At 42.3% G+C, this 24,835-nt stretch overlaps 2 protein-coding genes across 8 annotated transcripts in view; one reads left to right on the top strand and one right to left on the bottom strand.

Annotated features, from left to right (window-relative positions):
- Positions 1–749: 749 nt before the first annotated feature.
- LOC103459663 (HMG box-containing protein 1-like) lies at positions 750–14,623 on the top strand. Of its 3 annotated transcripts, none has more exons than XM_081604170.1 (13): positions 750–1,003; positions 1,809–1,906; positions 2,605–2,709; positions 2,826–3,006; positions 3,628–3,751; positions 3,847–3,958; positions 9,215–9,324; positions 9,747–9,903; positions 9,987–10,131; positions 10,313–10,431; positions 10,553–10,727; positions 11,051–11,192; positions 11,290–14,623. In XM_081604170.1, exons 1-13 carry the CDS (start codon positions 960–962, stop codon positions 11,311–11,313), a joined length of 1,536 nt encoding a protein of 511 aa, XP_081460296.1. In that variant the 5' UTR covers positions 750–959; the 3' UTR covers positions 11,314–14,623. The 3 variants fall into 3 exon arrangements, with proteins under 3 accessions (XP_081460296.1, XP_081460298.1, XP_081460297.1); XM_081604171.1 differs by lacking the exon at positions 750–1,003 and adding an exon at positions 1,057–1,610; XM_081604172.1 differs by lacking the exon at positions 1,809–1,906 and having other exon boundaries at positions 974–1,003.
- Positions 14,624–14,920: 297 nt separating this feature from the next.
- Positions 14,921–24,835, bottom strand: part of ptprz1b (protein tyrosine phosphatase receptor type Z1b) — a 64,906-nt gene continuing 54,991 nt past the window's right edge. For 4 of the 5 annotated variants that reach the window (XM_008401422.3, XM_008401423.3, XM_008401424.3 and 1 more), the window contains 14 exons: positions 24,526–24,622; positions 24,369–24,451; positions 23,548–23,682; positions 23,335–23,466; positions 23,077–23,234; positions 22,862–22,997; positions 21,739–21,885; positions 21,567–21,660; positions 21,289–21,362; positions 20,524–20,652; positions 20,297–20,449; positions 20,076–20,218; positions 19,868–20,003; positions 14,921–19,407 (listed from right to left, as the gene is read on the bottom strand). In XM_008401422.3, coding sequence (XP_008399644.1) covers positions 19,264–19,407; positions 19,868–20,003; positions 20,076–20,218; positions 20,297–20,449; positions 20,524–20,652; positions 21,289–21,362; positions 21,567–21,660; positions 21,739–21,885; positions 22,862–22,997; positions 23,077–23,234; positions 23,335–23,466; positions 23,548–23,682; positions 24,369–24,451; positions 24,526–24,622 — 1,761 coding nt within the window. In that variant the 3' untranslated portion in view covers positions 14,921–19,263. The remainder of the gene's footprint in view (positions 19,408–19,867; positions 20,004–20,075; positions 20,219–20,296; positions 20,450–20,523; positions 20,653–21,288; positions 21,363–21,566; positions 21,661–21,738; positions 21,886–22,861; positions 22,998–23,076; positions 23,235–23,334; positions 23,467–23,547; positions 23,683–24,368; positions 24,452–24,525; positions 24,623–24,835) is intronic. The other variant, XR_532787.3, reaches the window with a different exon arrangement.

Here is a 24,835-nt window from a genome sequence, read left to right as displayed (position 1 = left end):
AATCAATATTTGTGCAATGACGTTTTTTTATGTCTCAGAAATTAAGGATTAATGACGACAACTTACTCAATTACTCATTTGGACATTAAAAATGGAATTTGCATTTTTTTTTAAATTTTTATGTCCACTGAAAAAAAAAACCTAGACACAAAAAACAATTATTTCCTTAAAATTGATCTTTGGTAAAAAATTTTATATTACTTTTTTTTTTTTTTCAATGGGTAATCTTTATAATTGAACTTGAGACACACATACTGTTCCGGGTCAAATTGACCCGCCAATTAAAATCAAGATAAATGAGCCATGCAGAGAGTATTTATGTTTTCCTCCTCTTCTACTGAGTGTCCACTCAGTGTGGGTGGAGTTTGTCCACGGGAACGGAAAAGGTTCCCGTCAAAAGTTGTATGAACACCTGCTAGAGTGCACCTATTAAGACAAATAGAAAAAGTTTCATGCAAAAAAAAAAAAAAAAATTTAAAACGGGTCAATTTGACCCGCAACATAACAGGAGGGTTAAATATATTTCTATTTTTGTTTTTAGATTGATGTTTATTTTCGGTACGTCACTGACAAGTTTGGGAATAAATAAACTGCATGATGTAAATATTGCACACTGCCACTGAGTAGTACCAAACTACCACCAGTAGAGTGCAGTAAAAACTCACTTCCCACCAGGACAATACTAAACGGTAATCGTAACACGAACATTGGAGTTTTTGTGGCCTGGTCTTTACGGCAAAGTATTATTTGACGTGTAAAGCCAATGGGTACACCGAAAATGACCAAATAAAATATATAAAAGAGCGAAGTGTTTAGTAAATCTTACTTTAACCATCTTTTACCAAAACCAACCCAACCCATATGTTTTAGAGAGCGCAAGCTCGCACTTGGCTGGCCAATGAGAAACGCCAACACCAAAGATTGACACCATGTCTGACCAATAGGATAACTAGAACATTATGTTTACAACAACCCCCCTTTCCCCTACAAGGCGACTGTTTTGGTGAGTTGAGAAAAGTTCATTGAAGTCTTTCACGGCTTTTAAATCGCTGAATTTGAGAAGACGCAACAGAGTTGAACATATATATATCTAAACTCAGAACAGGAGTAAAAATACGAAGCTGTCAGCGCTCGTTTTTTGCTGTAAATGCAGTTTCGCAGCTCGCTCCCGTAAAGCTTTCATTGTTGACGTTGTTTTGTTGTACTGCGTTTTACGCAATAGGACGTCTGAGCCATTTAACTCGACCTAGTCATTGTTTCACCTTCCGAAAATTACTCTCGACCTGAGTTAGTCTGCCTCAGTTCCGACTGTAACGCCTTTGTTCTTCTTTTTTTTTATCGACGTGACAGTGTTTCACTGTACTTTCCTTTGAAGTTGTACAAAACGTAAAGACTTCGACATTTTTTTTTTTTGACAACGGGCAGCATTCCATCATTCTGCTCGCCTAAATACCTTTATCCGAGTTTATTACATTGGTTTCCACTTGTTACTTAAAGTGTATATTCTTCGTCCTTCTCTGTACTGAATGAATGGACTTTAAATGCGCATGCGTGCTGGACCTGGACGTTTATAAACAAGGCATCGTCATAGGACAATAGTGATGTAATAGGTAAAAGTGAAACAAGTTCGATTTTGTTCTGAAAGTGAACAATTGCACAATGAAGTGATTTATATTATTGTAAATATATGTTGATGTGGCTCTTCTGTCACTTAAACCATAAATAAACGCTAAGACTGATGCCAGTATATTTTATGTGGTTGATTAAAGCAAATCCATTATAAACCTGTTATAAACTCTGTGTTTCAGTTACATTATGGTTTGGGAGGTGAAAAATCCACCTCTTCCATCAAGCGACTCCCATGATTGCAACATGCAACAGGTTGACCATCAGACTCAATACACAGGTAGCTAACCAATTACCAGTTTATAGCATTTTGAGTCAATGTCAAAAACATAGTATTTATTCTTCCAAAAATGTACTTTATTTCAAACAATTAACATAAAAAAAAAAGATTTTGAACACAACACAATACGTAGTAGCAGATTATATTAAACAAAAAAATCATTTAATGTCAAAGAAATGTTTCTGCATATCAGTCAAACGTTATTTGATGAAGCTGGGTAAATGACATAACTGGACAAATCGAAAAGGAACATTGGGGGAATATTTGTCAAATTTAGAGGCGATATGAATAAAAATTCTAGAACTAGAATGAAGAAAATCTAGACTAACACTACAAATGAAAGAAATGAAGAATAAACAAAGCAATTGGGGGTTTTTTATGATGAAATCTAAAGTAAAAGGTGAATTAGATACAATTACACAATTTCAAGTAAAAACCAGGTTGGAAGTATCCGTGTTTAATCTGCTTTTAAAAACATCAACGCTGAAGACCCAAGGCTTCCAGGCAGTCTCAGGCCTTCAGTGAGTAATAAATTAATGACACCTCACAGTAAAGTTTAGCTTTAAATTTAGGTACCAACAAGACCCCTTTCCCAGAAAACCTTAGAAATCTGGAAGGAAACCAGTGAAAAAGACTCATTAATACTCAGTTCCATGAGCTGCTCTAATCCTCAGCTTTCTTTTCACTGTTTCCTTCAGGAAGAATGAGCGCTGACGGGGCCCAGGCTCATGATCCGCTACACTGTGACGAACACTTCCTCTCCTCCCCCGGCATCCCCACCAGCGACAGCTTCATGGAATATGGTAGCTAACATATAAGCAGCAACATAGCTGCTTCTTTTTTGTTGTTATTGTTGTTTTGTTGTTGTTGTTTTTTTGTTTTTTTTTGAGTAATTCAAATGTGTGGCTTGCTCACCCAGACGACCTGCCAGACCTCCAGGAGGTTCGGGAGGAACTAACGGCGGCGCCCGTTTACCAGGTGGAGCTTGGTGTGTCGCACCAGGAGCGGCCTCAGCCTCCAGAGACGCTCTGGCTCACACAGCTGGCTCACATCGCCACGGGGCCCCAGAGCCCGCTTCTACAGGACCTGCCTCACAGCAGGTCGGCGCTCAGCTCCACACCAGAAATGGGAACTTATTCCATGAGTAGCAACACACCTGAACCACAACGTTAGCACTAATAAACTAATAACTAATTCTTCAGGCAGTAAACCACTGTCCCTACAGCCAGTTGCATTGTGCACTGCTCTCATCAAGTACGGCAAGCCTTTCATGCCAAATGGTGGAACTTTTCCAATCTATATGGTAAATCAATGATGTGAAAATAGGCATTTGATCCATCCACACTTAATTGTCACTTTCTGAGTGTCAAAACGTTTCATGATCTGCAGCTCAACAGTGAGCAGCTATTTATTTATACACGCCATAATGAACAGAGTATTTTTGGGCACAAGCTGGTATGGTTTTCAGGCAAAAGCGGAGTCTTTGCAGGTTTCACCAACAAACTGACCTTCTGATTTTTGTTATTCTATTGTAAAAAGTTTTTTTGCATTTTTTAAATCAGTCCACCTCAAGTAGATGAAACAGTTAGGAAACATCCTCTAATGTATGGTGGCACTTTAGATTTAGTAGATTCTTTGGAGAACATCTTTTAAAACACGATAACTACATCATGTGAATCAGAGCGCCGTTGTGCTTAGACTGTGTGGTTGGACATTTTTAGCTCCTCTGCAGTCTGCATCCCCGGCACCAGCAGTGATCTACACTCCTACGCCCGTCCTCCACCTACTCTCCCGATCAGCTCGTCGCCCTCTAGAGTTCACAGCAGGGAGCGACATCGCAGCAGGGTAAAGCCAAGCTTTACTTATGTTTAATGATAGAAATCCTTATTCTTTGCTGTGATTGGTGATAATTGTGCCTGATGACTGTTTTGTATTTGCAGACGAGCAGTGAGTGTGGCTCTGCCGTATCAACCAGGTCCTCCCTGTCTGATGATGAGGACATGGGCTGGAGTTTCTCCTGTCCACCCACAGTCTGGCACTGCTTTCTAAAAGGTAGATCTGTGAGCAGAACAATCCTGGAGGGAAGGGTGTGATCTTCAAAAAGGATTTAAAGCTTAACCCAAGGAAGTTGGGACTGAAAATGTCTGGAGTTAGGAAAAAGTAATTAGGTATTAATGAGGAAAAATGACTATTTTTAGTGTTAAATTCAGTTTAATCTTTTTTTGAACAAATTTCTTAATTTTGGACAGGTTTGTGTTAGTGATTTAAAACCTGAAGAACTATTGCTGGGTTAACCCTTTGCAGTCGAGGTCTAACTGGCCATCCCAGTCTCTCTTCTCTGTGCGTCAGCGCTCGCTATGAAGCCATGTAGCGATAGCTAGCTAAACTACTACTAACCCTACACACACCACAAACTCTAACTAACACACTTATAGTCTAAAAAACCCATCGAAACACTCAGTAAAATCCCCAGCATCGCTGCACCCTAGTCTTTTGCCGTATCCAAATTCCCCCCCCCAACCCCCACTCGTCTCTTTCCGCGTGTCTCCGTTCTACCTAGTAACAGACCGTCGACACATTTTCATTGGTTGTTTCGAAATGTGGTACATTTAGACCCCACAAAATAAGGCGGAAATCATCAATCTTATTTCTGGCTTTATTTTGAAGTAAATAACAACAAAACCAATATAAAAACACCACTTTTATAAAGTTTGAAGTCCGTGCTGTCCAACAGTCGAAATGAAAACTCTGTATGCCGTCTGTTATTACGAAGCCTTATTAATGCGTCACATGCTTGTACGCCGGGTGGCGAGTAGCGACTACATAGGGTTAAGTATTCCAAATACCAAGGAAAACCGAGAAATCTGCAGAGCTTCTCCTCAGACCCCTGTGGTCTTACAGGACCACAGTGGTGGTCTTACAGACCCCTGTCGTCAATGCCAAATTAATACCAAATTAACATATGCAGGGAGCCAGAGGACAGTATCATTTAAATTACCTTGGGAAACAGGAACTTCACTGTTCACAAGAGATCAGAAGCCTTCCATGGACATCTGGGATGGTGTAAAATGTTTCAATCAATCAATCAATCAATCAATCAATCAATCAATCCATCCATCCATCCATCCATCCATCCATCCATCCATCCATCCATCCATCCATCCATCCATCCATCCATCCATCCATCCATCCATCCATCCATCCATCCATCCATCCATCCATTTATTTTCTTCCGCTTATCCGGGTTCGGGTCGCAGGGGCAGCAGCTTCAGAAGGGAGGCCCAGACTTCCCTCTCCCCAGCCACTTCTTCCAGCTCCTCCGGGGGAATCCCAAGGCGTTCCCAGGCCAGCCAAGAGACGTAATCCCTCCAGCGTGTCCTGGGTCTTCCCCGAGGCCTCCTCCCAGTGGGACGTGCCCAGAACACCTCACCAGGGAGGCGTCCAGGAGGCATCCTTACCAGATGCCCGAGCCACCTCAACTGGCTCCTCTCGACGTGGAGGAGCAGCGGCTCTACTCTGAGTCCCTCCCGGATGACCGAGCTTCTCACCCTATCTCTAAGAGAGAGCCCAGCCACCCTGCGGAAGAAGCCCATTTCGGCCGCTTATACCCGTGATCTCGTTCTTTCGGTCATGACCCAAAGCTCATGACCATAGATGAGGGTGGGAACGTAGATCGATGGGTAAATCGAGAGCTTCGCTTTTTGGCTCAGCTCTCTCTTCACCATGACGGACCGGTACAGCGCCCGCTTCACAGTAGACGCTGCCCCAATCCGTCTGTCAATCTCCCGCTCCCTTCTTACCTCATTCGTGAACAAGATCCCCAGATACTTAAACTCCTCCACTTGAGGCAGGACGACCCCCCTGACCCAGAGAAGGCACTCTACCCTTTTCCGGCTCAAGACCATGGCCTCGGATTTGGAGGCACTGAGCCTCATCCCGGCCGCTTCACACTCGGCTGCGAACCGCTCCAGTGAGAGCTGCAGATCACGTTCCGATGAAGCCAACAGGACCACATCATCCACAAAAAGCAGAGATGCGATCCTAAGGCCACCAAAACGGATCCCCTCAACACCTTGGCTGTGCCTAGAAATTCTGTCCATAAAAGTAATGAACAGAATCGGTGACAAAGGGCAGCCTTGGCGGAGTCCAACTCTCACCGGAAACGAGCCTGACTTACTGCCGGCAATGCGGACCAGACTCTGATACCGGTCATACAGGGACCTGACAGCCCGTATCAAAGGGCCCGGTACCCCATACTCCCGGAGTACCCCCCTCAGGGCCTCCCGAGGGACACGGTCGAACGCCTTCTCCAAGTCCACAAAACACATGTAGACTGGTTGGGCGAACTCCCATTCACCCTCCAGGACCCTGCTGAGGATTGAGGAGATCTTCGAAGTATTCCGCCCACAACGTCCCGAGTTGAGGTCAGCAGCACACCATCCCCACTATAAACAGTGTTAGTGCTGCACTGCTTCCCCCTCCTGAGACGCCGGATGGTGGACCAGAATCGCCTCGAAGCCGTACGGAAGTCTGTCTCCATGGCCTCTCCAAACTCCTCCCACGCCCGAGTTTTTGCCTCAGCGACAACCCGAGCCGCATGCCGTTTCGCCCGCCGGTACCCATCAGCTGCTTCTGGAGTCCCACAGGCCAAAAAGGCCCGGTAGGACTCCTTCTTCAGCCTGACAGCATCCCTCACCGAAGGTGTCCACCAACAGGTTCGAGGGTTGCCGCCACGACAGGCACCAACAACTTTGCGGCCGCAGCCCCGATAGGCCGCCTCGGCAATGGAGGTACAGAACATGGTCCACTCAGACTCAATGTCCCCCGCCTCCCCAGGAACGTGTTCGAAGTTCTGCCGGAGATGAGAGTTGAAGCTCCGTCTCACAAGGGACTCTGCCAGATGTTCCCAGCAGACCCTCACTACACGTTTGGGCCTGCCAGGTCTAACCGGCTTCCTCCCCCACCACCGGAGCCAACTCGTCACCAGGTAGTGGTCAGTGGACAGTGGACAGCTCCGCACCTCTCTTCACCCGAGTGTCCAAGACATATGGCCGCAAATCCGATGAGACGATGACAAAGATAATCATCAAACTGCGGCCTAGGGCGTCCTGGTGCCAAGTGCAAATATGGACGCCCTTATGCCTGAACATGGTCTTCGTGATGGACAATCCGTGACAAGCACAGAAGTCCAACAACAGAACACCACTTGGGTTCAGATTGGGGGGGCCGTTCCTCCCAACCACACCTCTCCAGGTCTCACTGTCATTGTTCACATGAGCGTTGAAGTCCCCCAGTGGAACAAGGGAGTCCCCAGGAGGGGCACTCTCCAGTACCCCCTCTAAGGACTCCAAGAAGGGTGGGTAATCTGAACTGCCGTTTGGCCCGTAAGCACAAACAACAGTCAGAACCCGTCCCCACCCACCCACCCGTAAGCGGAGGGAGGCTGCCCTCTCGTTCACCGGGGTGAACCCAACGTACAGGCGCCCAAATGGGGGGCAACAAGTATGCCCACTCCAGCCCGGCGCCTCTCACCGTGGGCAACTCCAGAGTGGAAGTACGTCCAGCCACTCTCAAGGAGACTGGTTCCAGAACCAGAGCCATGTGTTGAGGTGAGACCGACTATTTCTAGCCGGAACCTCTCAGCCTCGCATACTAGCTCCGGTTCCTTCCCCACCAGAGAGGTGACATTCCACGTCCCAAGAGCCAGCTTCTGCAGTCGAGGATCAGACCGCCAGGGTTCCCTCCCTCGGCTGCCGCCCATAGCACAATGCACCCGACCCATTTGGCCCCTCGGACAGGTGGCGAGCCCATCGGAAGGGGGACCCACGTTTTCTCTTCGGGCTGAGCCCGGCCGGGCTCCGTGGGTAAAAGCCCGGCCACCAGGCGCTCGCCATCGTGCCCCACCTCCAGGCCTGGCTCCAGAGTGGGGCCCCGGTGACCCGCGTCCGGGCTAGGGAAAATGAAGTCCAAAGTTTGTGTTCCACATAAGGGGTCTTCGGACTGCGCTTTGTCTGGTTCCTCACCTAGGACCTGTCTGCCTTGGGTGACCCTACCAGGGGCATAAAGCCCCAGACAGCATAGCTCCTAGGATCATTGGGACACTCAAACCCCTCCACCACGATAAGGTGGCAGCCCAAGGAGAGGTGTTTTAAACCACTAACATTTAATTTGTAAAAGAGTTCTCTTAGTTATTGATAGTGTGCTCTGACTGAAAATTGTATTATCTAGTTTTAGAATTAATTTAGTCGATGATGGATGTATTTGAAATTGTATCATTTCTGACTATATTAGAATCAAATGAAAATGTTTTGTTTAGTATTAGAAAATTGCTGAATGATTGTCTTAATTTTTATTTGAATATTATATTAGATTAGAAACAGGAATTGTACTCCATTATTTTCTGTTGATTGTATGTATTGCTTTTTGGTTTTACATCAGGACTAAACCTTGGAGGTGCTGAGTGCAGAAGAACAAATAGGGTTTCTGGAGATAACTTTGAATTAAATGGAGAATTAAAGGATTTGTTCCCATGAGAATCTATCTGCGGGAAGAGAAGGAGGAAGGGATGTCAGGATTTCACAGATACCTGTGAAATGACCTTCCTCTTTTTCTCTTTGCACAGATGGCTCTTGAACCATGGGAGGTCGGAAAATCATTTTATTTCTTTAGTTTAACACAAAGGAGCAAGATGTCTTTGATCCCGGTAATAAAAAAGAGGAGTTCTATGTTTCTCAGACGCTCAAAAAATAGCTTCCAGTTGGTCAAGCAGAGATACGCCTTATTTGAATATATTAAAGAGGGAAACACGCCTACAGGTATAAAAGTTTGTGCTCAAGGGAAATAATTTAGAAAAAGCTGATTTTAGTTTACTTCTGCAGCCGCTCTTTCTCCAAGGACGCGTCTTTGATGTCTTTCTCTGTCTTCTTGTCTCAGGTAATCAATGTATATCTCTGTATTTCTCCAGTTCTCTGTTCTGTTTTATACTTTCTTCTGATTGGATTAAAATTCTGCAATTCTGTGACGTCAACACGCATTGTTGTGTTTCTGTGCCCACACGTGGCCACGCGAGTGGACCCGGGATCAACAGGAAGAAGCAGAGCCAGATTTTTTTCCTAAATTTAATCACACAAATAATTCTTCCTTAACAGTATTCTACATTCGATTTCCCCTTTTCCTTCCTGTGATTGTGTCAATGACTGCGATTTTCCTGTATGTGCACAATTACACTAAAAGTGAGCACACAAACAAACTTGCGTTTCCCTGAACTAAAGTGATGCAGACTGAACGTTTCTGCTCCTCTCCAATCAGGAACTCGCCTGCGTTTTCACAGCGGCTCATGTATGGACTGGCAGGATGTTGAGGACATGGGGTCTGGTGAAGAAGACCGTGCCGATGAGGAGCGCTCAAGATTCCTGAAGGTACAACAGATGTCATAGGCACCTCTCTGAATTATTATTAACTCCATTGTTTGTAAGTTTTTTCTGCCAGAATTAGATGCAGAGAGAGAAGAGGTATGGAACGCCATTTCATAATCCAGCATATTCAGGACGGAATCTCCACTCCTTATTGGATTCTCGCAAACGGGGTTAAACCCAAATGCCTGACATTGTGTCATACTACAGACATCGGTACAAGCACTTCTATGTCTGTACCGCTGTACCGTACTATTGTCCTATGGACTTACAACTGAAGTGGACCCAGGAATGGTGTGATATGGTTTGGTTGTATGAGCCACTTTTACAATGCTAACAAACCGTAGCGTACCAAACCGTACTGACCCATGCCGTACCGCTCAGTAGAAACGAGGCACAAAATGCATGGAACATCTTGTCTTGTACAGAGTTATGGCTCCGAGGGCCTGCAGCTGGTTGAGCACGAAGAAACTGTGTCCTGTGGTCAGGCCGTCTTGCAGCTAATCTTTGACCCCGGCGTATTCGGACATACACCAATCACGGCCCGGTGCCAACTGGATCACCCTTTCTACGTCAAAAACAAAGGTACCAGTGCGGGTGACGAACAGTGCCACTGGTGTTCAGGTCTACCAAACACATCAGTATTCAAGCTCTTTCCCTTCTCTCAGGATGGTCCTCGTTTTACCCAAGCTTGACTGTGGTGCATTATGGGATACCGTGCTATGAAATGGAAGTGGGCGATATGTGCCTGCCTCCTGGACACCGGGATGCTAAGCATACGGATGACTCGGTCGTGTTTGACACATTTAGAAGGTAAAGCAGACTTTTATATTTTGGCATATTGCAGTCTACTTTTGGGGTGAACTTCTTCTGTGAGTTTAAAGGGGCTTTGGCAAGAGTAGGAAAACAATATTCTGCTACTTAGCATTAGCATTTACTGGCCAATTAGAGAGCTTCTCCTCCCTCTTCTTCTTAAAGTGTGCTTCTTTTGCAGTTATGACTTCACTCCTCTGGACTCCTCCGCTGTTTACCTGCTGAGCAGCATGGCCAGACGCCGACATGCCTCACAGTCCAGCGGGGGCGCCGTTTCTCCCGACAGAGACACAATGCGAGGTCTTGGAATTCTTAATGTTTTAAGACTAAGAATGTTTTAGCTTCTAACTCAGACATGCTAACATAATAATTTCTTTCGCACAACGAAATGAGAAACAGTTTACTGTCTGACCCACTCCAGATAGCCACAGTCCCAGCCATTCCGTCTCCAAACATCCAAAGCCAGCTAAAGCTAAAGCGCAAGCTAGCAGCAGTGCCATGCCCAATAAGTGCAAGCGGCCAATGAATGCCTTCATGCTGTTCGCCAAGAAGTTCAGAGTGGAGTACACGCAGATGTATCCCGGCAAGGATAATAGGTAGGCGGAGCCACATGACTTTATTTTAAAGATGGAGGCTCACAAAAATTCTTATGTCTGCAGATTTCACCCTCAGCTTGGTATTTTCTGGGTTTCATTTAATTTTATTGAGGGGTAACAGAACAAAAGGACGAGGTCTGTCACTAGACTTTTCAGATTTTTATTTGGAAAACCACAATAAAATAAATTCCCTTCTACTCTCTACTCTGTGCTGGTCCTGATAAAACACATTCAAGTTTGTGGCGGCAACATGTGCAAGCTACAAGTTAGAGATGCTTTGAATAGGCGCCGCGTGTGGTCATGCGTGTGCGTCTGTGCCGCAGAGCGATCAGCGTCCTCCTGGGCGAGCAGTGGAAGAAAATGCGGAGTGAGGAACGCCGCATGTTCACCCAGCAGGCCAAGGCGCTCGCCGACGAGCAGAAGAGGCTCAACCCCGATTGCTGGAAGCGCAAAAGAACCAACTCTGTAAGGCCACTCCCGTATTCACAGCGCCACCTAATGCTTGGCTGACCTACGTCTGATTCACCTCTTGTGTTTTTTGTTTTTTTTCCCCCCCCAACAGGGCTGCCAAGGAAATCAAAGCTGAACTCACAAAGCATGTAGGAGTACACAGAGTCGGAGAAAAAAGGATTCAGCACCACATCCTGTGTCGAGCTTATGTGTTTATGGGATTTTCACCGATCTCAGGACAAAGTAAACACTCACAGCTGCTCTCACCTCGAAGCATGTTTAAAAAAAAAAAGAAAAAAAAAAGTTATCGTTCCTACAGATGGGTGTGGTGTCTCCAAGAACCGCAGGTTTTAACTCTGAGTGGCGTTCATCAATTCACAAAAATTGTGATCTTATGAAAACAGAGAGACTGTGGGGATTCTCAGCGTCTCTCTTTATGCTTGAACCAGGTGGAGGTTGTGGTGCTGTAACGTTTTAGCCAAAGCAGTGTAGTAGCCAATTTCTCTTAAAATCTACGCCATAAAATAGGATATATGCAATTTATTTTCTTGCCTGTACTATTTGTATTTAAACTATGTTTTATTGCACACAATTATATGACATGTATTTAGTGTTAGCTTATTTTAGCTTTATTTTAGCTTTAATGCAGCTTTAGTGCATAATGGTCATCTACTAAACAAATTTACACCAAATGTAGCATTAATTCATTAATACTTAAAGGGATAGCTCGGGATTTTTAGTCCAAGGTCCTGCTGGAGAGTTGGAAGCAGTTAATATCTAACCTACAACACATAACACACTTCATTTGGTGTGAGACACTAGCTGAGCTCAGAGGCTAATGCTAATGTCTAGTCTAAGAGGGGCCAAAACGAAGGCCTAGAACAACTCCAATTTCAAAAAGGCCTTGAACATGTAGTCTATCTTTCCACTGATTGGCTGTTTAAAGAACCTGGTTATTATTTACACTGATAATTGGTCTTTGATGCGGTGCGCCACCTATTATCGTCCTGTATGAAACACAGCATTTCAGCTGACAGTAAACATGTGATATAAAAGTAAAACAGAATAAACAACTATAAAATATGATAGTTTTTTTAATGGAAAGTTATTGTATTGTAGTGTTAATTTTTGAAAGTACATTTTAAATTAGCTTTAGCCATAGCATTTTGACTAAAAGGTGATGAATTTTAGTCATATTCAGGTCATTTTAGTTTGGCTGTAGCATTACTCAACTAAATCTCACCATAAATATCATGAACTACAAGATGAAGAGGCAAGAGATTAACCGCTCATAACGCTTCAACAACCCTGAGCTGTCTCCTTAAGGTTTTCGTATAAAAGGCAACGTGTGTAGTTTTTAAATTTTTTTTTATGTAAATGAGCAACAGTTCTGTTTGAACTCATCAAACATTACGAAGCACGTCTTTGAGAACACATAGAGTGCATTTCTCTTTTCGTCAAGCCAGACTTTAAAGCCACACTTCAAACATAAGAGCGCCGGCGCAGAAAATGAGCAAAACTGCCACCAAATCCTACAGGGGACCTTCAAAAGAAATGCTTTACTTCTCTCTGGCTTTTATTTTGATAGAGGGAACAGAAGGTTGAATTTCCTAAAGGAAGTGAAACCAAAAATTAATTTGACTCGATCGCCTCAGTGGTTAACTGAATATGGTCACAAAATGTGCCTTTTGTTTTAATCCACATGATTACAGCTCATGTGTTTAGCTGTAATCAAAGCTCATTTGTGTAAAACAGAAGGCAGATCATCTTAAGCAGCTCTTCATTAGGATTTGTGTCACTCCGCTCTGTTTGGGGGCATTTTAAACCTCCACAAATAACCTTTTGTCTTTTATTTTTAAATGTTCCAACCAAAATCACAGCAACACCACCCATTTACATCAAGTCCATCTTCACCTTTTGGTTCTATTCTGTTTGAATTCCTGTGAGTGATTTTTTGTATTTTGTATATTTCTAGTCACTGCCAGGAAATTCCAGTGAGCTCTTTGTATGAGGCATAAAAAACGGCTGGATTTACATTCACCCCTTAAAGAACTGGTTTTTTTTGTCTTTTACAGAAATGTGTTGTTCCAGTGAAACCAGACAATTCTTATTTACATTAGCTTTGCCTGAATTTGCAATTTAAAAAATGTATTAGTCCAGAATAAGTCATCTAAATAAATGAATAAAAATAAAAGCTACTAAAATATTCACCCATTGGCCCAGTTGGGTTTAACTCATGATAGAATATATGTTTTAAATCTTACGGAATTTGATCTAATTTGAAAAAAAACAACATTTATTTGTTTATCTTTTTATAGATTGAAAACCTAGTTATGCAATGGTTGATTAGAGAAGTAAAAAGCTAGCTTTAGCTTTCTACTCTATTCACGTGTCCACAGTACAAACCTAGGAGTATATTTTAATTGAAACAGACTTATTGTTTAAAACAATTTTTTTTTCCCATCATCTTTTAGAAGACATTTTAAAGTTGGGTTCTGTTAACTTCAGCAACATTTGTAATTTCAAATAAGCTTAGTTTTTTTTGGAAGCTAACAGCTAATCAGATTGGGCCAAGATGGAAGCAGATTTGTACTCTTAAGTCAAATAGCGCTTCGTCCACAGAATCTTACAAATCTTTAAGCTGACATTTTTATATAAGCATACTAAACAAATGCCGTCTTACTTTTTTATTTGTAGCCGAGCCAAAACTAATTCTAATTGATTGGTTTTAGCGTCACTCTCTCTTGCTTTCAGCTGTAAACTGGTTGGGCTGCGTTTGTGTTGCCTCCATCTTCTCCATCTCTCCGTCACTCAATGGCTTTTTTCACTAATTTCCCATTTTAGTCATTTCCTCAGTAGCTACCTCTGTCTAGGAAGCCATTCTGTTTCTATATATATATTTTTTAAAAAGTATATATGTGAAAATAATATTTTAGAAAATAAAATATGTACAAGTTCTAAAAATAAGACATTTGCTTTAGAACACATTTCGTCCTTTAACTTTTATTTTTGTGTGACGAAACCTTTTTGCTAGAGCACTTTTATACACACAGACAATTCAGACTCTCTTAAAAAACCTGCATTAAATAGCATTTATTAAACCATAAGTCTTAAAATATTTTTGACTTGATTGGAACTGCTTTAGAGGGTGTATGTAAATCCACTTCCCACGCAGAATGTGACGGCATTCATCCTCTCACCGCACAGCCAGGGTCATTCTTAATGCACTTTGTACACTTTATCTTCCGAGACTGCTACAGTATGTGTCATGACAAATATTAAGATTATTATAGAGAAAGCTATATTTTTGTGGTTTGAATTCATCTTTAACTTCTTGTGTTGGATTATCTGACGTTTATTTCAAGCCGTGGCGTCACGTACAGCTCAGTCCGGGGGAGATGATGTCATGTAATTCATGAGTAAAAATAAAAAGCATGACAAACCCACCGTTTGTGGCTGGTTTTTTTTGTGTTTAAGACGATCAAGTCCAGAAACTTTTATATTTTAAATCAGTTTAAAAGTATTACAGGCCTTTTATTGCAATGGAAAATGGTAAGTACATTTTTTCACAACGGTGTTTCTCTAAAAACTACGAACTTTAATTGGATTTCTTATTTATTGGAAACACCACAGCTGCGAAATCGTTTGTTCGACATCAGCGGAATATTGACAAAGTTTTGCTCACGCAAAAGGCGTAGATTAAAACTGACAATATGTAAAACAAAAATAAATCAGAGACAAAACTTTTGAAACAAATCTTTTTAATTTTATGGTTTGACATAAACACTTCCCCAGTTTTTAGCTGGAGGTCAAAGGTAAAAGACACAAAGCTGCTACAATAATCAAGAGGGATAAAAACGTACTCCAGAACATTCAATTAAAACTAGAGTCATAATCAACATTTCCAGGCTAAGTTTATCAAATAGAATCCACAAGTATGCTCTTGGAAATGGCTAGAAAAATCAGCTTGTATAGTAAAATAGAAAACTATATAAAGGTGCAGTATAAACATACAGTAATTTGGCCTTGAAAGGGGTATTTACATGCAGAAGGTGAAACGGATCAGGATCACAGTCTGTTGAGCTCGATGTAACATCACTGACTTTCCTGCATCTTAACAAAACTGCAACAGTCGTAGCAGGTTTCCGAGGGAACGGCTGGAATTATTAGTTTTTTTGTTTGTTTTTTTTTTGTTGCTTACGTTGAAGAGAAATTATAAAAATTGGTCTCAGACTGCTACTTGTGCTGCTTGGATTTCTTTTTAAGTGTTCAGCAGGCGGAGTCACAGCAGAGTACGTGTTGAAATGAACCACAAGAGGTTTGATGTACAGTAATGTGATTTACAAAAGGCACTGGCAACGAGACAAAGTAAGCAAAACCAAAGTGTAGCTGATCTCATATCCGCCGCGTCATGATTTCTGCTCTGATCTGTGTCTCATTTCTACAGCTTCAGTCTATCAGAGGCCTGAAAACCCTACAGAGAAAAACAGATTAGCAAAAGAAAAAAATAATAGGGAACGGAAAGATTTACAGGTTTACACTTGAAACCAGAAGTTTACATACATTTTTCTCCTCACTGGTTAAAGTTAAATCAGACTAAATGTCTCTTGTTTAAGGTCAGTTAGAGTCATCAAAATGATTTCTATTTGCTAAATGCCACGAAAGTAGCAAAATATGCCAGATTTATTTTATTTTTTTAATTGCAAGCATACACACATTTCTTCTTCATTTGACAGCATTGCCTTTGAACTGTTTGGTCATTCACATTAGTTGGCTGGAATTCCGGCTCATTCCTATCAGATATCGAAGAAAATAAAGTTATGGTTCAGTGTATGAAAACTTCTGGTTTGAGCTGTAAAATGATCTTCACATTTCTATAATCTCTCTTATTCAGTTAAATACATAACAGCAGATATAAAAGTCTACCCACCCCCTGGTAAAATTGCAAGATTTTTGTGATGAAAAACAAAATAAATAAATTCCTCCAATCATAAATCATTTCAAAACTTTTTCCACCTTTAATATAATATAAATATATCATGTGGAAAAACTTAAGGACATGCCATGAAAGGCTTTGTGCTTCTTTAACTCTTAACTAAATCAACAAAACTGAAGAAACTGCACAAGTTTAACTTTTTCTAAGAAAATCACAAAAACCCGGACGTCTAGAATAAGGTTCTCCATGTAAAGCTGAATCGTTTGAACACCACACGGTTTGAGGAATTTCCAAGATTCTTTTTAAATAACTAAAATATTTTCTATTTTTTCAAAGATTAGAAAAACACATTAGACATAAGTTTGGTTACCTTGTTGTTTAAACCCTTAACACAGTAGGTGGCAGAAGCCCATTCTGATTTATTCCAGCATTCAGTCAAATATGGGAAAACTGTGATGGGAGAAATTATGCAAAGTTTGACATTTCTGTCAGTTTTGAACCTAATTTTCTGTATCACTTCAGAAAATAAAAGTTATGTGTAACAAAAAAATGACTTCATGGAAAAAAAGTTGCTTTGGACCAAGCAAGAGTATAAAACTATATCTGACAGAAACCATTTGTGTTGCCATGTCAACATTTGATTGATAGACATCAAATTAAAATGTGCTTCAGGCCAGGTTAGGGTAAAAGTGTGAACACTTAAAGGTGGAAAAAGGTTTGAAGCCGTTTCTCATCATCTCATTTTTTTTTATTATAACCAGGATTTTTAACAGGGGGGATCTATTGTCTGCATATCCACTGTAGATAGAACAGGTAAGGTACTAGAGCTGTTTTTGGTTACCAATCTGTGACTAACCTCTTTATCAAACAATAATGAATCACCGTTTAAAAAGAAACCATCCTGTTTAGATGTGGTAAATTCTGCGTTGTTAGGGTTAGCAAGGCATTTTGCAGTTTTTAACCACAGGTCAAAGGTCAGGTCAGACAATACAATTTTCATTTAGACTCTTCTCACATTGTAACTCCTGATCTCATATATATGTATTTACGAGAGCCGTAAATGACACAACAGTGGGACCTGAAATAACTGAAACGCCTTTGAATTCTTTAAATGTTGGGCAAACATCATTTAATCATCACTTTGATACGTCTGTTTCATTATCCTCAGTAGATGGCATAAGGAGAACCAAAGAAAAACATATATTCTTAAAGGAGGAACCAAAAGTTTAAGAATATTACATATCCTTGTGGAACTTCAATAAGTATCTGCTTTATATCAGTAGCGTCTGAAGAGACATGGCTTTAGCAGCTTTTGGTTCTCTAGCAAACATTGTGGTACACCTCACACGTTTTTAGACATTGATAAATTCTGTGTCCTGAACATCGTTACTGAGACACCGTACATATACCCCACACATTTGCATCATTGCTATAGAATCTGCATCAACAGCATTACCTAATCTCATGCTCCACAATGCAGGCGCTCTGTCTGCACTGACAAATAGTTATTCACCACAGCAGCCTGAATGTCTGAAATGGCTCCAACAGCAAGGCAGCCTGACCCCCTTTTTCTTGATTCAGACTAAGTTTGGTCAGGCGACCATTAAATGAGGGGGCTGGGACAGAGACTGACATAGAGACAAAACGTTACTCACTTCAGCCCCTTCTCCATTTGCGTGGCTCTAACCGGTTCTTCACCAGTCAGACCTAGCCAGATCCATCTACATTTGCAGATCCTGTGGAGTTTGTTTTTAGGAACCACTTCCAGAATAGAGTAGTAGGTCCTTGATTGGCAACAGACTTCATCTGTTGACTGGCCCATGGATTTACGTCAGCAAACCCTTCTCAACCACCATTTTGAATCCAGGATGAGACCATAGTTGTTGGCGAGATGGTCAGACCTTCAGGTCCAAATGTTTTTAGCAATTGTGACGGAAGAGAACACACAGCGTCAACTGAACACAACAAATATATCTGCAGATTTTGGATTAACTGGCCGCTCTAGGGTATAAATGACATTGTGGGAGTGTCGACCACATGTTCCTCACCACCCACATAGTGAGGAACATGATGCCAATGGATAAGGACCCAACTTTGGTTAGAACCTAACCAGATATTAACGAGCTAGTGAGATTTGGCAATGGAGAAGGGGCCTTTGACTTTCCGCAGTAGCAAAGCGACAATTTTACAACCTCTATCCCAATACAGATGGGCTATACAAAACAAAATACCAGCACAGAATCTTCAATTCTTCATGTTTAGACCAAGGTAAAGCCCTTTTTTTTTTAGCAATGCAAAAACAGTCAGCAGCATAAAAAACAGCGACAGCAGCCTTAACATTTAGAGAATTCAAACAGCATGGCTTCCTTTTAGATACTTTCATATCTCACTCCAACAAAGTCAGGTAAAAATACACCCAGAGAGAATGCTAACAGATTGTTTGGTTAATCCTGTGAGGAAAATAAAGTTTAACTGTATATGTTCACACAGCGTGATGTCACTGCAAACATTTTCATGATAGTTTTTTAAAACATGTTTATTAGGCCTCTGGTTAATTCAAAATTGACTGAAACTATAGTTGAGGTTTTGGCTGGTTGCCACTAAACATTACAACTCTGTCATAACCTTTGACCTGCATTGTATCTTCAAAACATGTTAATGCTATAATCAGGCCTTTTGGAATACTGCAGTATTTTACATGGGATGACAGTTTTTCTCTTGCTTTCAAGGCATAAGCATGACCAAAATATCAACATTTTAACCTATTAATTTATTATCTATAATTATTAAAAGAAACTTTAGGGTTAAAGTCGACAACAAAAACAGTAAAGTCATCACTTCCCATTGGTGCCAGGGAAACGTGGGATGCTCATCATATGATGAACTGCTGCGTTCCGTTTTCAGAGTATGAAATATGTAAAAAATAAAAAAAATTAATAAATGAGCACTTTAAATAGCAAACAACTTTTTTAGGTGTTGCTGTATCTCAATCTCCCTGTGATGAGCTTTACTGTTTTTGAAAGACGGCTGAAGAGTATTATAATAAATTGTTCAATTTGACCAAGTGGACATTAAAGCATTATGATGCTCACTTTCCACAGTCATGAACGGCCCAGGCATCCATCCCAGCATGCGGGAGTTTGGGCGGGGCTACATGAGCGACTCCAGGCTCTCTGTGGCGTTGGACTGGCCCAGCGGTACCGACCCGTTTGTCTCTGGACTCTGCAGGGCTCTCTGGTCCTCCTGGCTGCTCACCAGGCTCAGCATAGCTCGGTACAGATACTGGTACTGCTCCTGTGGGTTGGGCCAGGAAGAATCACAGCTTCTTATGTAACAGAAATTACATTGATTTTTAGATTTATTTTTTTTATTTTGTGTACAAACATATAAATTCCATAAATTGTTTATGTTCTGGTGTCAGTAAAGTTTAGGATAGCTCTATGGTCTATATATCAGTCTTTCTCAAACTGTGGTACCCGGTCCACTGATGGTTCCCGGGTGCCACCTAGTGGCTTGCAATGTACTGGATGTAAATAACAGTTTATTTACTGTGATGTTAGCGCAAAGTGCGACGCTACAGTTAGCTTACAAAAGGATTGTGTTTAAAAATAAAATTATTTTTTTTTACTAGAGTGGCGGAAAAAGGCTTCCATAATAATCAACTTTACTTTAAGAGAAAAAGAAAATCACAAAAATGAGTTGTTCAAGTGAAATTCAACGTTCTTCCACAACTCAACACCACTCCAGTACTTACGATGTCATTGAAAACCCCAGGTCTCATGAGGTTGGTCATCCGTGCCACCATGTAGACGTCCACGGCTCCCTCCTCCTCCAGCTGGCTGAACAGGGTGCTGAGGGCACAGAACAGCCCTGATGTAGCTCCTCCCAACCTGCACACAAACACACATTTAGTTCCTTAAAGGAATCTGACCGTTCAGGAATCCTCTCAGTGTTTTACTCACGGATCGTGAACGACTACGGGTTCCTGTGAGTGTCTGCTGCGCTCTCTGACGATGCTGATGAGGTCGAAGCTGTTTCTGATGGGGCTGTCTGGGTTAGGCCAGCAGGGGGTGCTGTACTGATGTACGTGTAAGATGCAATCATTCTGGGGGGAGGCATGGACACTGCATCAGGAATCATTCTGTTGGGGGATTTGATAGTAGCGCGTGTGAGAGTTTATCACCTGAGGAGACTGGATTGTAAAATCCTGCACAAAAACCCTTTCATCATTGGTCAGATGTACAAGCTCCTCCCCCGTGTGAGACACAGTGAATCCATCAAAGCTCAGTGGCAGGTCTTTACTAGGCCAGTAGACACAGCAGTCCCTCTTATCATTCTAGAAAATTTAAAAAATGAATGCAGCTGTATTAAAGGAACTCATTTAAAAGGCAGAGTGTGAGCAGGTCGTACCTGATTGTGTGTGTCCGGCAGACAGATAACTGTGTGTGTGTTGTGCTCCCAGATCATTCTCCAGAAATCCTCCACGGTGCTGCTCAGAGGATTCTGACTCACTATGAAACCTTTACAGCAGTGGTGTCCCTGTAAGAACAGGAGCTGTAACACTGAAGAACTCCGGAGGGTTTTAAAAACGGCAACCAACAGAGAGACGTTTAGAGAAACACGAGGGCTTTACTGACATTTAGAGGTCAAAACACAGACGCCTACGGCGTGGTATTATGGCCAAAATGAAAACTACTGAACACTCAGCAGTGGCTACTCCCTTGTCATAGGCGGCTATATCTTTTCTGAAGCTAGCTACTGATCTGATTTGTGATCGGCCAACACTGGTAACTGAGTGACCAGCGCTGGCAGATGAGAAAGAGAGGACTCATTTGCGTTAGCATTGGAGAAACTAATTATTGGCATAATGAGGCTAGTCACCCACTGGATTGCCTACTTCCTGTATCCATTAGCATTGGATAGGCTGGTGTTAGCATATGTTCAGTTACCAGTGAGATGGAGAAATGCCAGATGTTAAGTTTGTAATATCATATATTGCAAATATTAGTACAATCCTGTTTTACACCAACTGATCCACAATAGGATGATGTCACCTCTGCTCCTAATTCCAAAGGAGAACTACCATTGCTACTCATACTGCAACTCTTCAGAATAATCCTCCTAAATATTACACATGACAGTGTTAAAGTAAAGTAATAGTAAAAAGTCACTCACCGTTACATAGGAGGCATTGATGTAGCCAGTGGAGTTGGATTCTGAAGCCGCCAGAGAGACTCTTGATCTCTCCACTAGACAACAGAAACATAAGTTCACAAGAAACCAAAACGTTGTTTTGCTTAATTGATCTTTTACATTATTTTGACATGCATCCACTTTAAACACCATCATAGCTGCCAACTCTCACTGTTCTGCAGTGAGATCACCATATTACATCCAACTATGGTTACTGGAAAATGTGGCGGTACACATGGGTTCTTCTAAGTCTAGTTTACCAGGCATCAGCGCTCTTGCTCTATTCCTCTCAGCATTGCCATCCTTCAGGGCAGTGCTGTAGTCTGCATGCTTTGCCTGGCGCTGACTTATCAGCTGAAAGGTTGAAAGGAACGGTCAGCTTCAGAACGATCACTTAGAACCGACGGAAAAGGAATCAAATGAAGGCCCCACCTTAAACTGTTTGTCCATGCGTGTTCTTCCTGTGGCGCTTGGGATCAGGAGGTTAGAGACGTAATTGTGCAGAAGGTCAGAGGTGACTGACGTGTCCCGACTCAGGATGGCCTCCACCAGAGCGTCATGAATGAACACATACTGCTCCTGGGAAATAAAGAGGAACAATGAAACTGAAGGTTTAGAACTTTGTTGTAATGGGCAGGTTGGGTTAAAACCTTAACGCTGAGGTTTAAATCTCAGACAAAGGATGACGGTTAGGCAAGCTGACGTTCTCAGTCTATGTCCCCCTGTCACACTATTGCCTGTCACCCAAGTGTGTGTTTACACCCGACACATTTGGTCTGCTTTAAACAGAGCAGATTATTTCCCCTATTGGTTTGGTGCAGGTTTGAATACACTCCAGCATATCCTGGTGTGGATCAAACTGAAACCACCTGAAAAAATGGGTCAAGGTCCGGTCCAAACAAACTCTGTGGTTTCCTTCTGTTGTGCAGACAGACCTGCATCAGTACGACCCAACTCCAGGAAACATGGACTGCCGTTGCTAGGGATCATGTGTTAGCCATTCAGTGTTGCTAACACTACTGCTACATGGATCGCCCTGAACAAACAAGTGGACCAAAGCTGGATTCCCCTGGTGGAAATACACCTTTAATCTCACTCTAAGCTATGCTGTGTGCACTGATGAAGGTCCACTCACCTCGGCATTATGGATGTTTGAAACTGAAACTGATGGTTTGACCTACTTTCTGATTAATTTGGCCAATAATTATCTGGCCACTTGGGACATTCATAGAACCTTGAAATGTTATTGAAAGATAAACAGTTGATCTTAAAATATGAAAAAGTACCCTAAAGTCGATAAAAAAGCAACCCGACGTCATGAGGCAGCAGAAAACAGAATTACACACGCTTGTTCCCAACATATATGTAGGTTTTAGAAGAGGAGATCAAATCATAGCATGTGTCAAAAAATGACACACACTTCAAGAAAATGACAAGACTTGATGCTTCACAAAATCATCTTACTGTCTTAACATTGAAAGCATTTATAGGAAGGAGAAAGTGTTACAAATGCTTAATATAAAGGAATTATCCAGTGGAGTTTGACTGATTTTACCTCCGTCTGAACCAGGAAGTTCCTCTGTGTCCGGACGTGTTTCAGGAATCCCAGTACGTTTACCGTTCCCTGGTCTTGGATCTGCTGCAGCATGCTGTCTATCACTATGTAGGTTCCTGTTCTTCCTACGCCAGCGCTGAAACAGACAGATGAAAAGAAGATGCCAGATTTGCTGTAATGTTGTTGATAACATAAGAAATTGTGTTCAGCTGTACCTGCAGTGAACCAGGACGGGTCCCATCTCCTGCGTCCGGGCCCGAGACGACGCCCTGATGAAGGACAGCAGAGGCAGAGTGTACTCTGGGACGCCCATGTCCGGCCACTGGGTGTAGTGGTAATGCAGGACCGTGTGCTCCACTCTCTTCTGTGGCACCTGGAAGAACAAACGATATCAACTATTTAACACTGAAACATTGCAAAGGTTCAGGCTCTCTGTGTGGTAATCAGCAATAAGGAATGTGTATATGAAGTACCTTATTAGCTGTATCCCTGACTGTGAACGTCCGGAGTGTGTAGTACGCTAGTGTCTTGGTGCTTCTCAGAGCCACCTGGTAAGCGCCGTACTCCTCCTGGTTCTCTTCCGGCCAGTACTGGTCACATTTCGTCTGCGGAGGAAGGAGCAGGCATGAAATCCAGACCCGGCGCTGATCTTGGTGGAGACCTTTGGTGTTTGTGTCGGGTCTTACCCGTCCTTTCTCCTTCAGATTGGTGATCATGACAATAACTCCAACGTTCTGCTGCCAGATCATCCTCCAGAAGTCCTCCCGGCTGGCCTTCAGTGGCCCCTGAGCCGCAATGTAGGCCCTCGTTCGCTCGTAACCCTGCAAACGCAGCAGCAGTTTGACCGCTTTGCTAGTGGTACAGTCAGCTGTGACCCTAACCCAGGGACCCCACTGTTGTCCTTTGCAAACTTGCTGGCTTTCATATTGACAGTAAAGGTTCCTACACCTTTTTAAAAAAAAAGAAAAAAAAAGAAAAGAAAATACAGACTTTTTGCAAACTCAACTTTCCATAGATTTGGCACTGAACTTAACCATGAAATTATGAGATATTCTTCTACAGTGGCCAGGCTTTAAATATGGGCTCCTGGATAAACAAAAATAGAAAGAAAAAAAAAACAAGAAAGAAAGAAAAAAAAGAAAGCACATGTAAGGATGTAAGGAAGGGAAAAAAGGTTGGAAGGGAGGAAAGAAAGGAAGGGCAGTAAGAAAAAGAGCAGGAAATACAAAAGGAAAGGATAGAAGAAATCCCTTATAGAAAAAAAAACATGATTTCAGATTTGAAAAATCACAGTGAAAATTATTTTAAAAAATGTAAAATTCACACGTGGTACACAAATTTTTCACAAAACACCATACATATTCATTTATGTTTTGTTATTCTGCACGGCACAATAGAAACAGGTAAAAGCTAAAAATGTGCCCAAAAAACAACTTTTCTAAACCTTTTAGCCCAACCAAACAACTGTCTCTATGACTGTATAAATACTTCGAAGAAAATCACTCACGTCGACAAAGTTAGCGTTGATGTAGTCCCCACACTTCCCATCTCTGTCCAAACTGTTGGAGAGCTTTACTCTGCTGTGGTCATCTGGGAAAGGAGAACCAGACTGTTAGCTGACGCTCTGCCTAAATGCTGACTGATTGCACTAAGCAGACACATACAGGCCAGGATGTTAATGTAGCGGTTCTTGTTTTTGTTGTCGGGGTGATGTGAGCTGTCGGCGGTGATGCCCATGTCGACTGTACACGCCTGCACCTCCTGAAGCACAACACAACCAACGAGAAGCGGGTTCAGCTGAGCCCAGCAAACTTCAATGTAGACACAGAGTGAGCCTGCTGTCAGCTAGCTGAAGAAGAACGGATGTAAAACTCAGTCAACTCAAATCAGGGATGCTAAGGTAAGCTGGCACTTTGCCTTTCCTTCCCAGAACTACAAAAAACCCCTCTGCAGCAGAGGGATGGAGGAGGGTCT

The sequence above is a fragment of the Poecilia reticulata genome, chromosome 23 (assembly GCF_904066995.2).
Source record: "Poecilia reticulata chromosome 23, P_reticulata-male-v2, whole genome shotgun sequence".
Classification (NCBI taxonomy): domain Eukaryota; kingdom Metazoa; phylum Chordata; class Actinopteri; order Cyprinodontiformes; family Poeciliidae; genus Poecilia; species Poecilia reticulata.
This window is presented reverse-complemented; position numbering and strand designations above follow the sequence as displayed.

Coding starts and splice junctions, on each gene's coding strand:
- LOC103459663 (XM_081604170.1), top strand. CDS start 960: ATGTTTACAACAACCCCCCTTTCCCCTACAAGGCGACTGTTTTG. Junction 1,004..1,808: donor CCTACAAGGCGACTGTTTTG/GTGAGTTGAGAA, acceptor TCTGTGTTTCAG/TTACATTATGGTTTGGGAGG. Junction 10,432..10,552: donor CGACAGAGACACAATGCGAG/GTCTTGGAATTC, acceptor GACCCACTCCAG/ATAGCCACAGTCCCAGCCAT.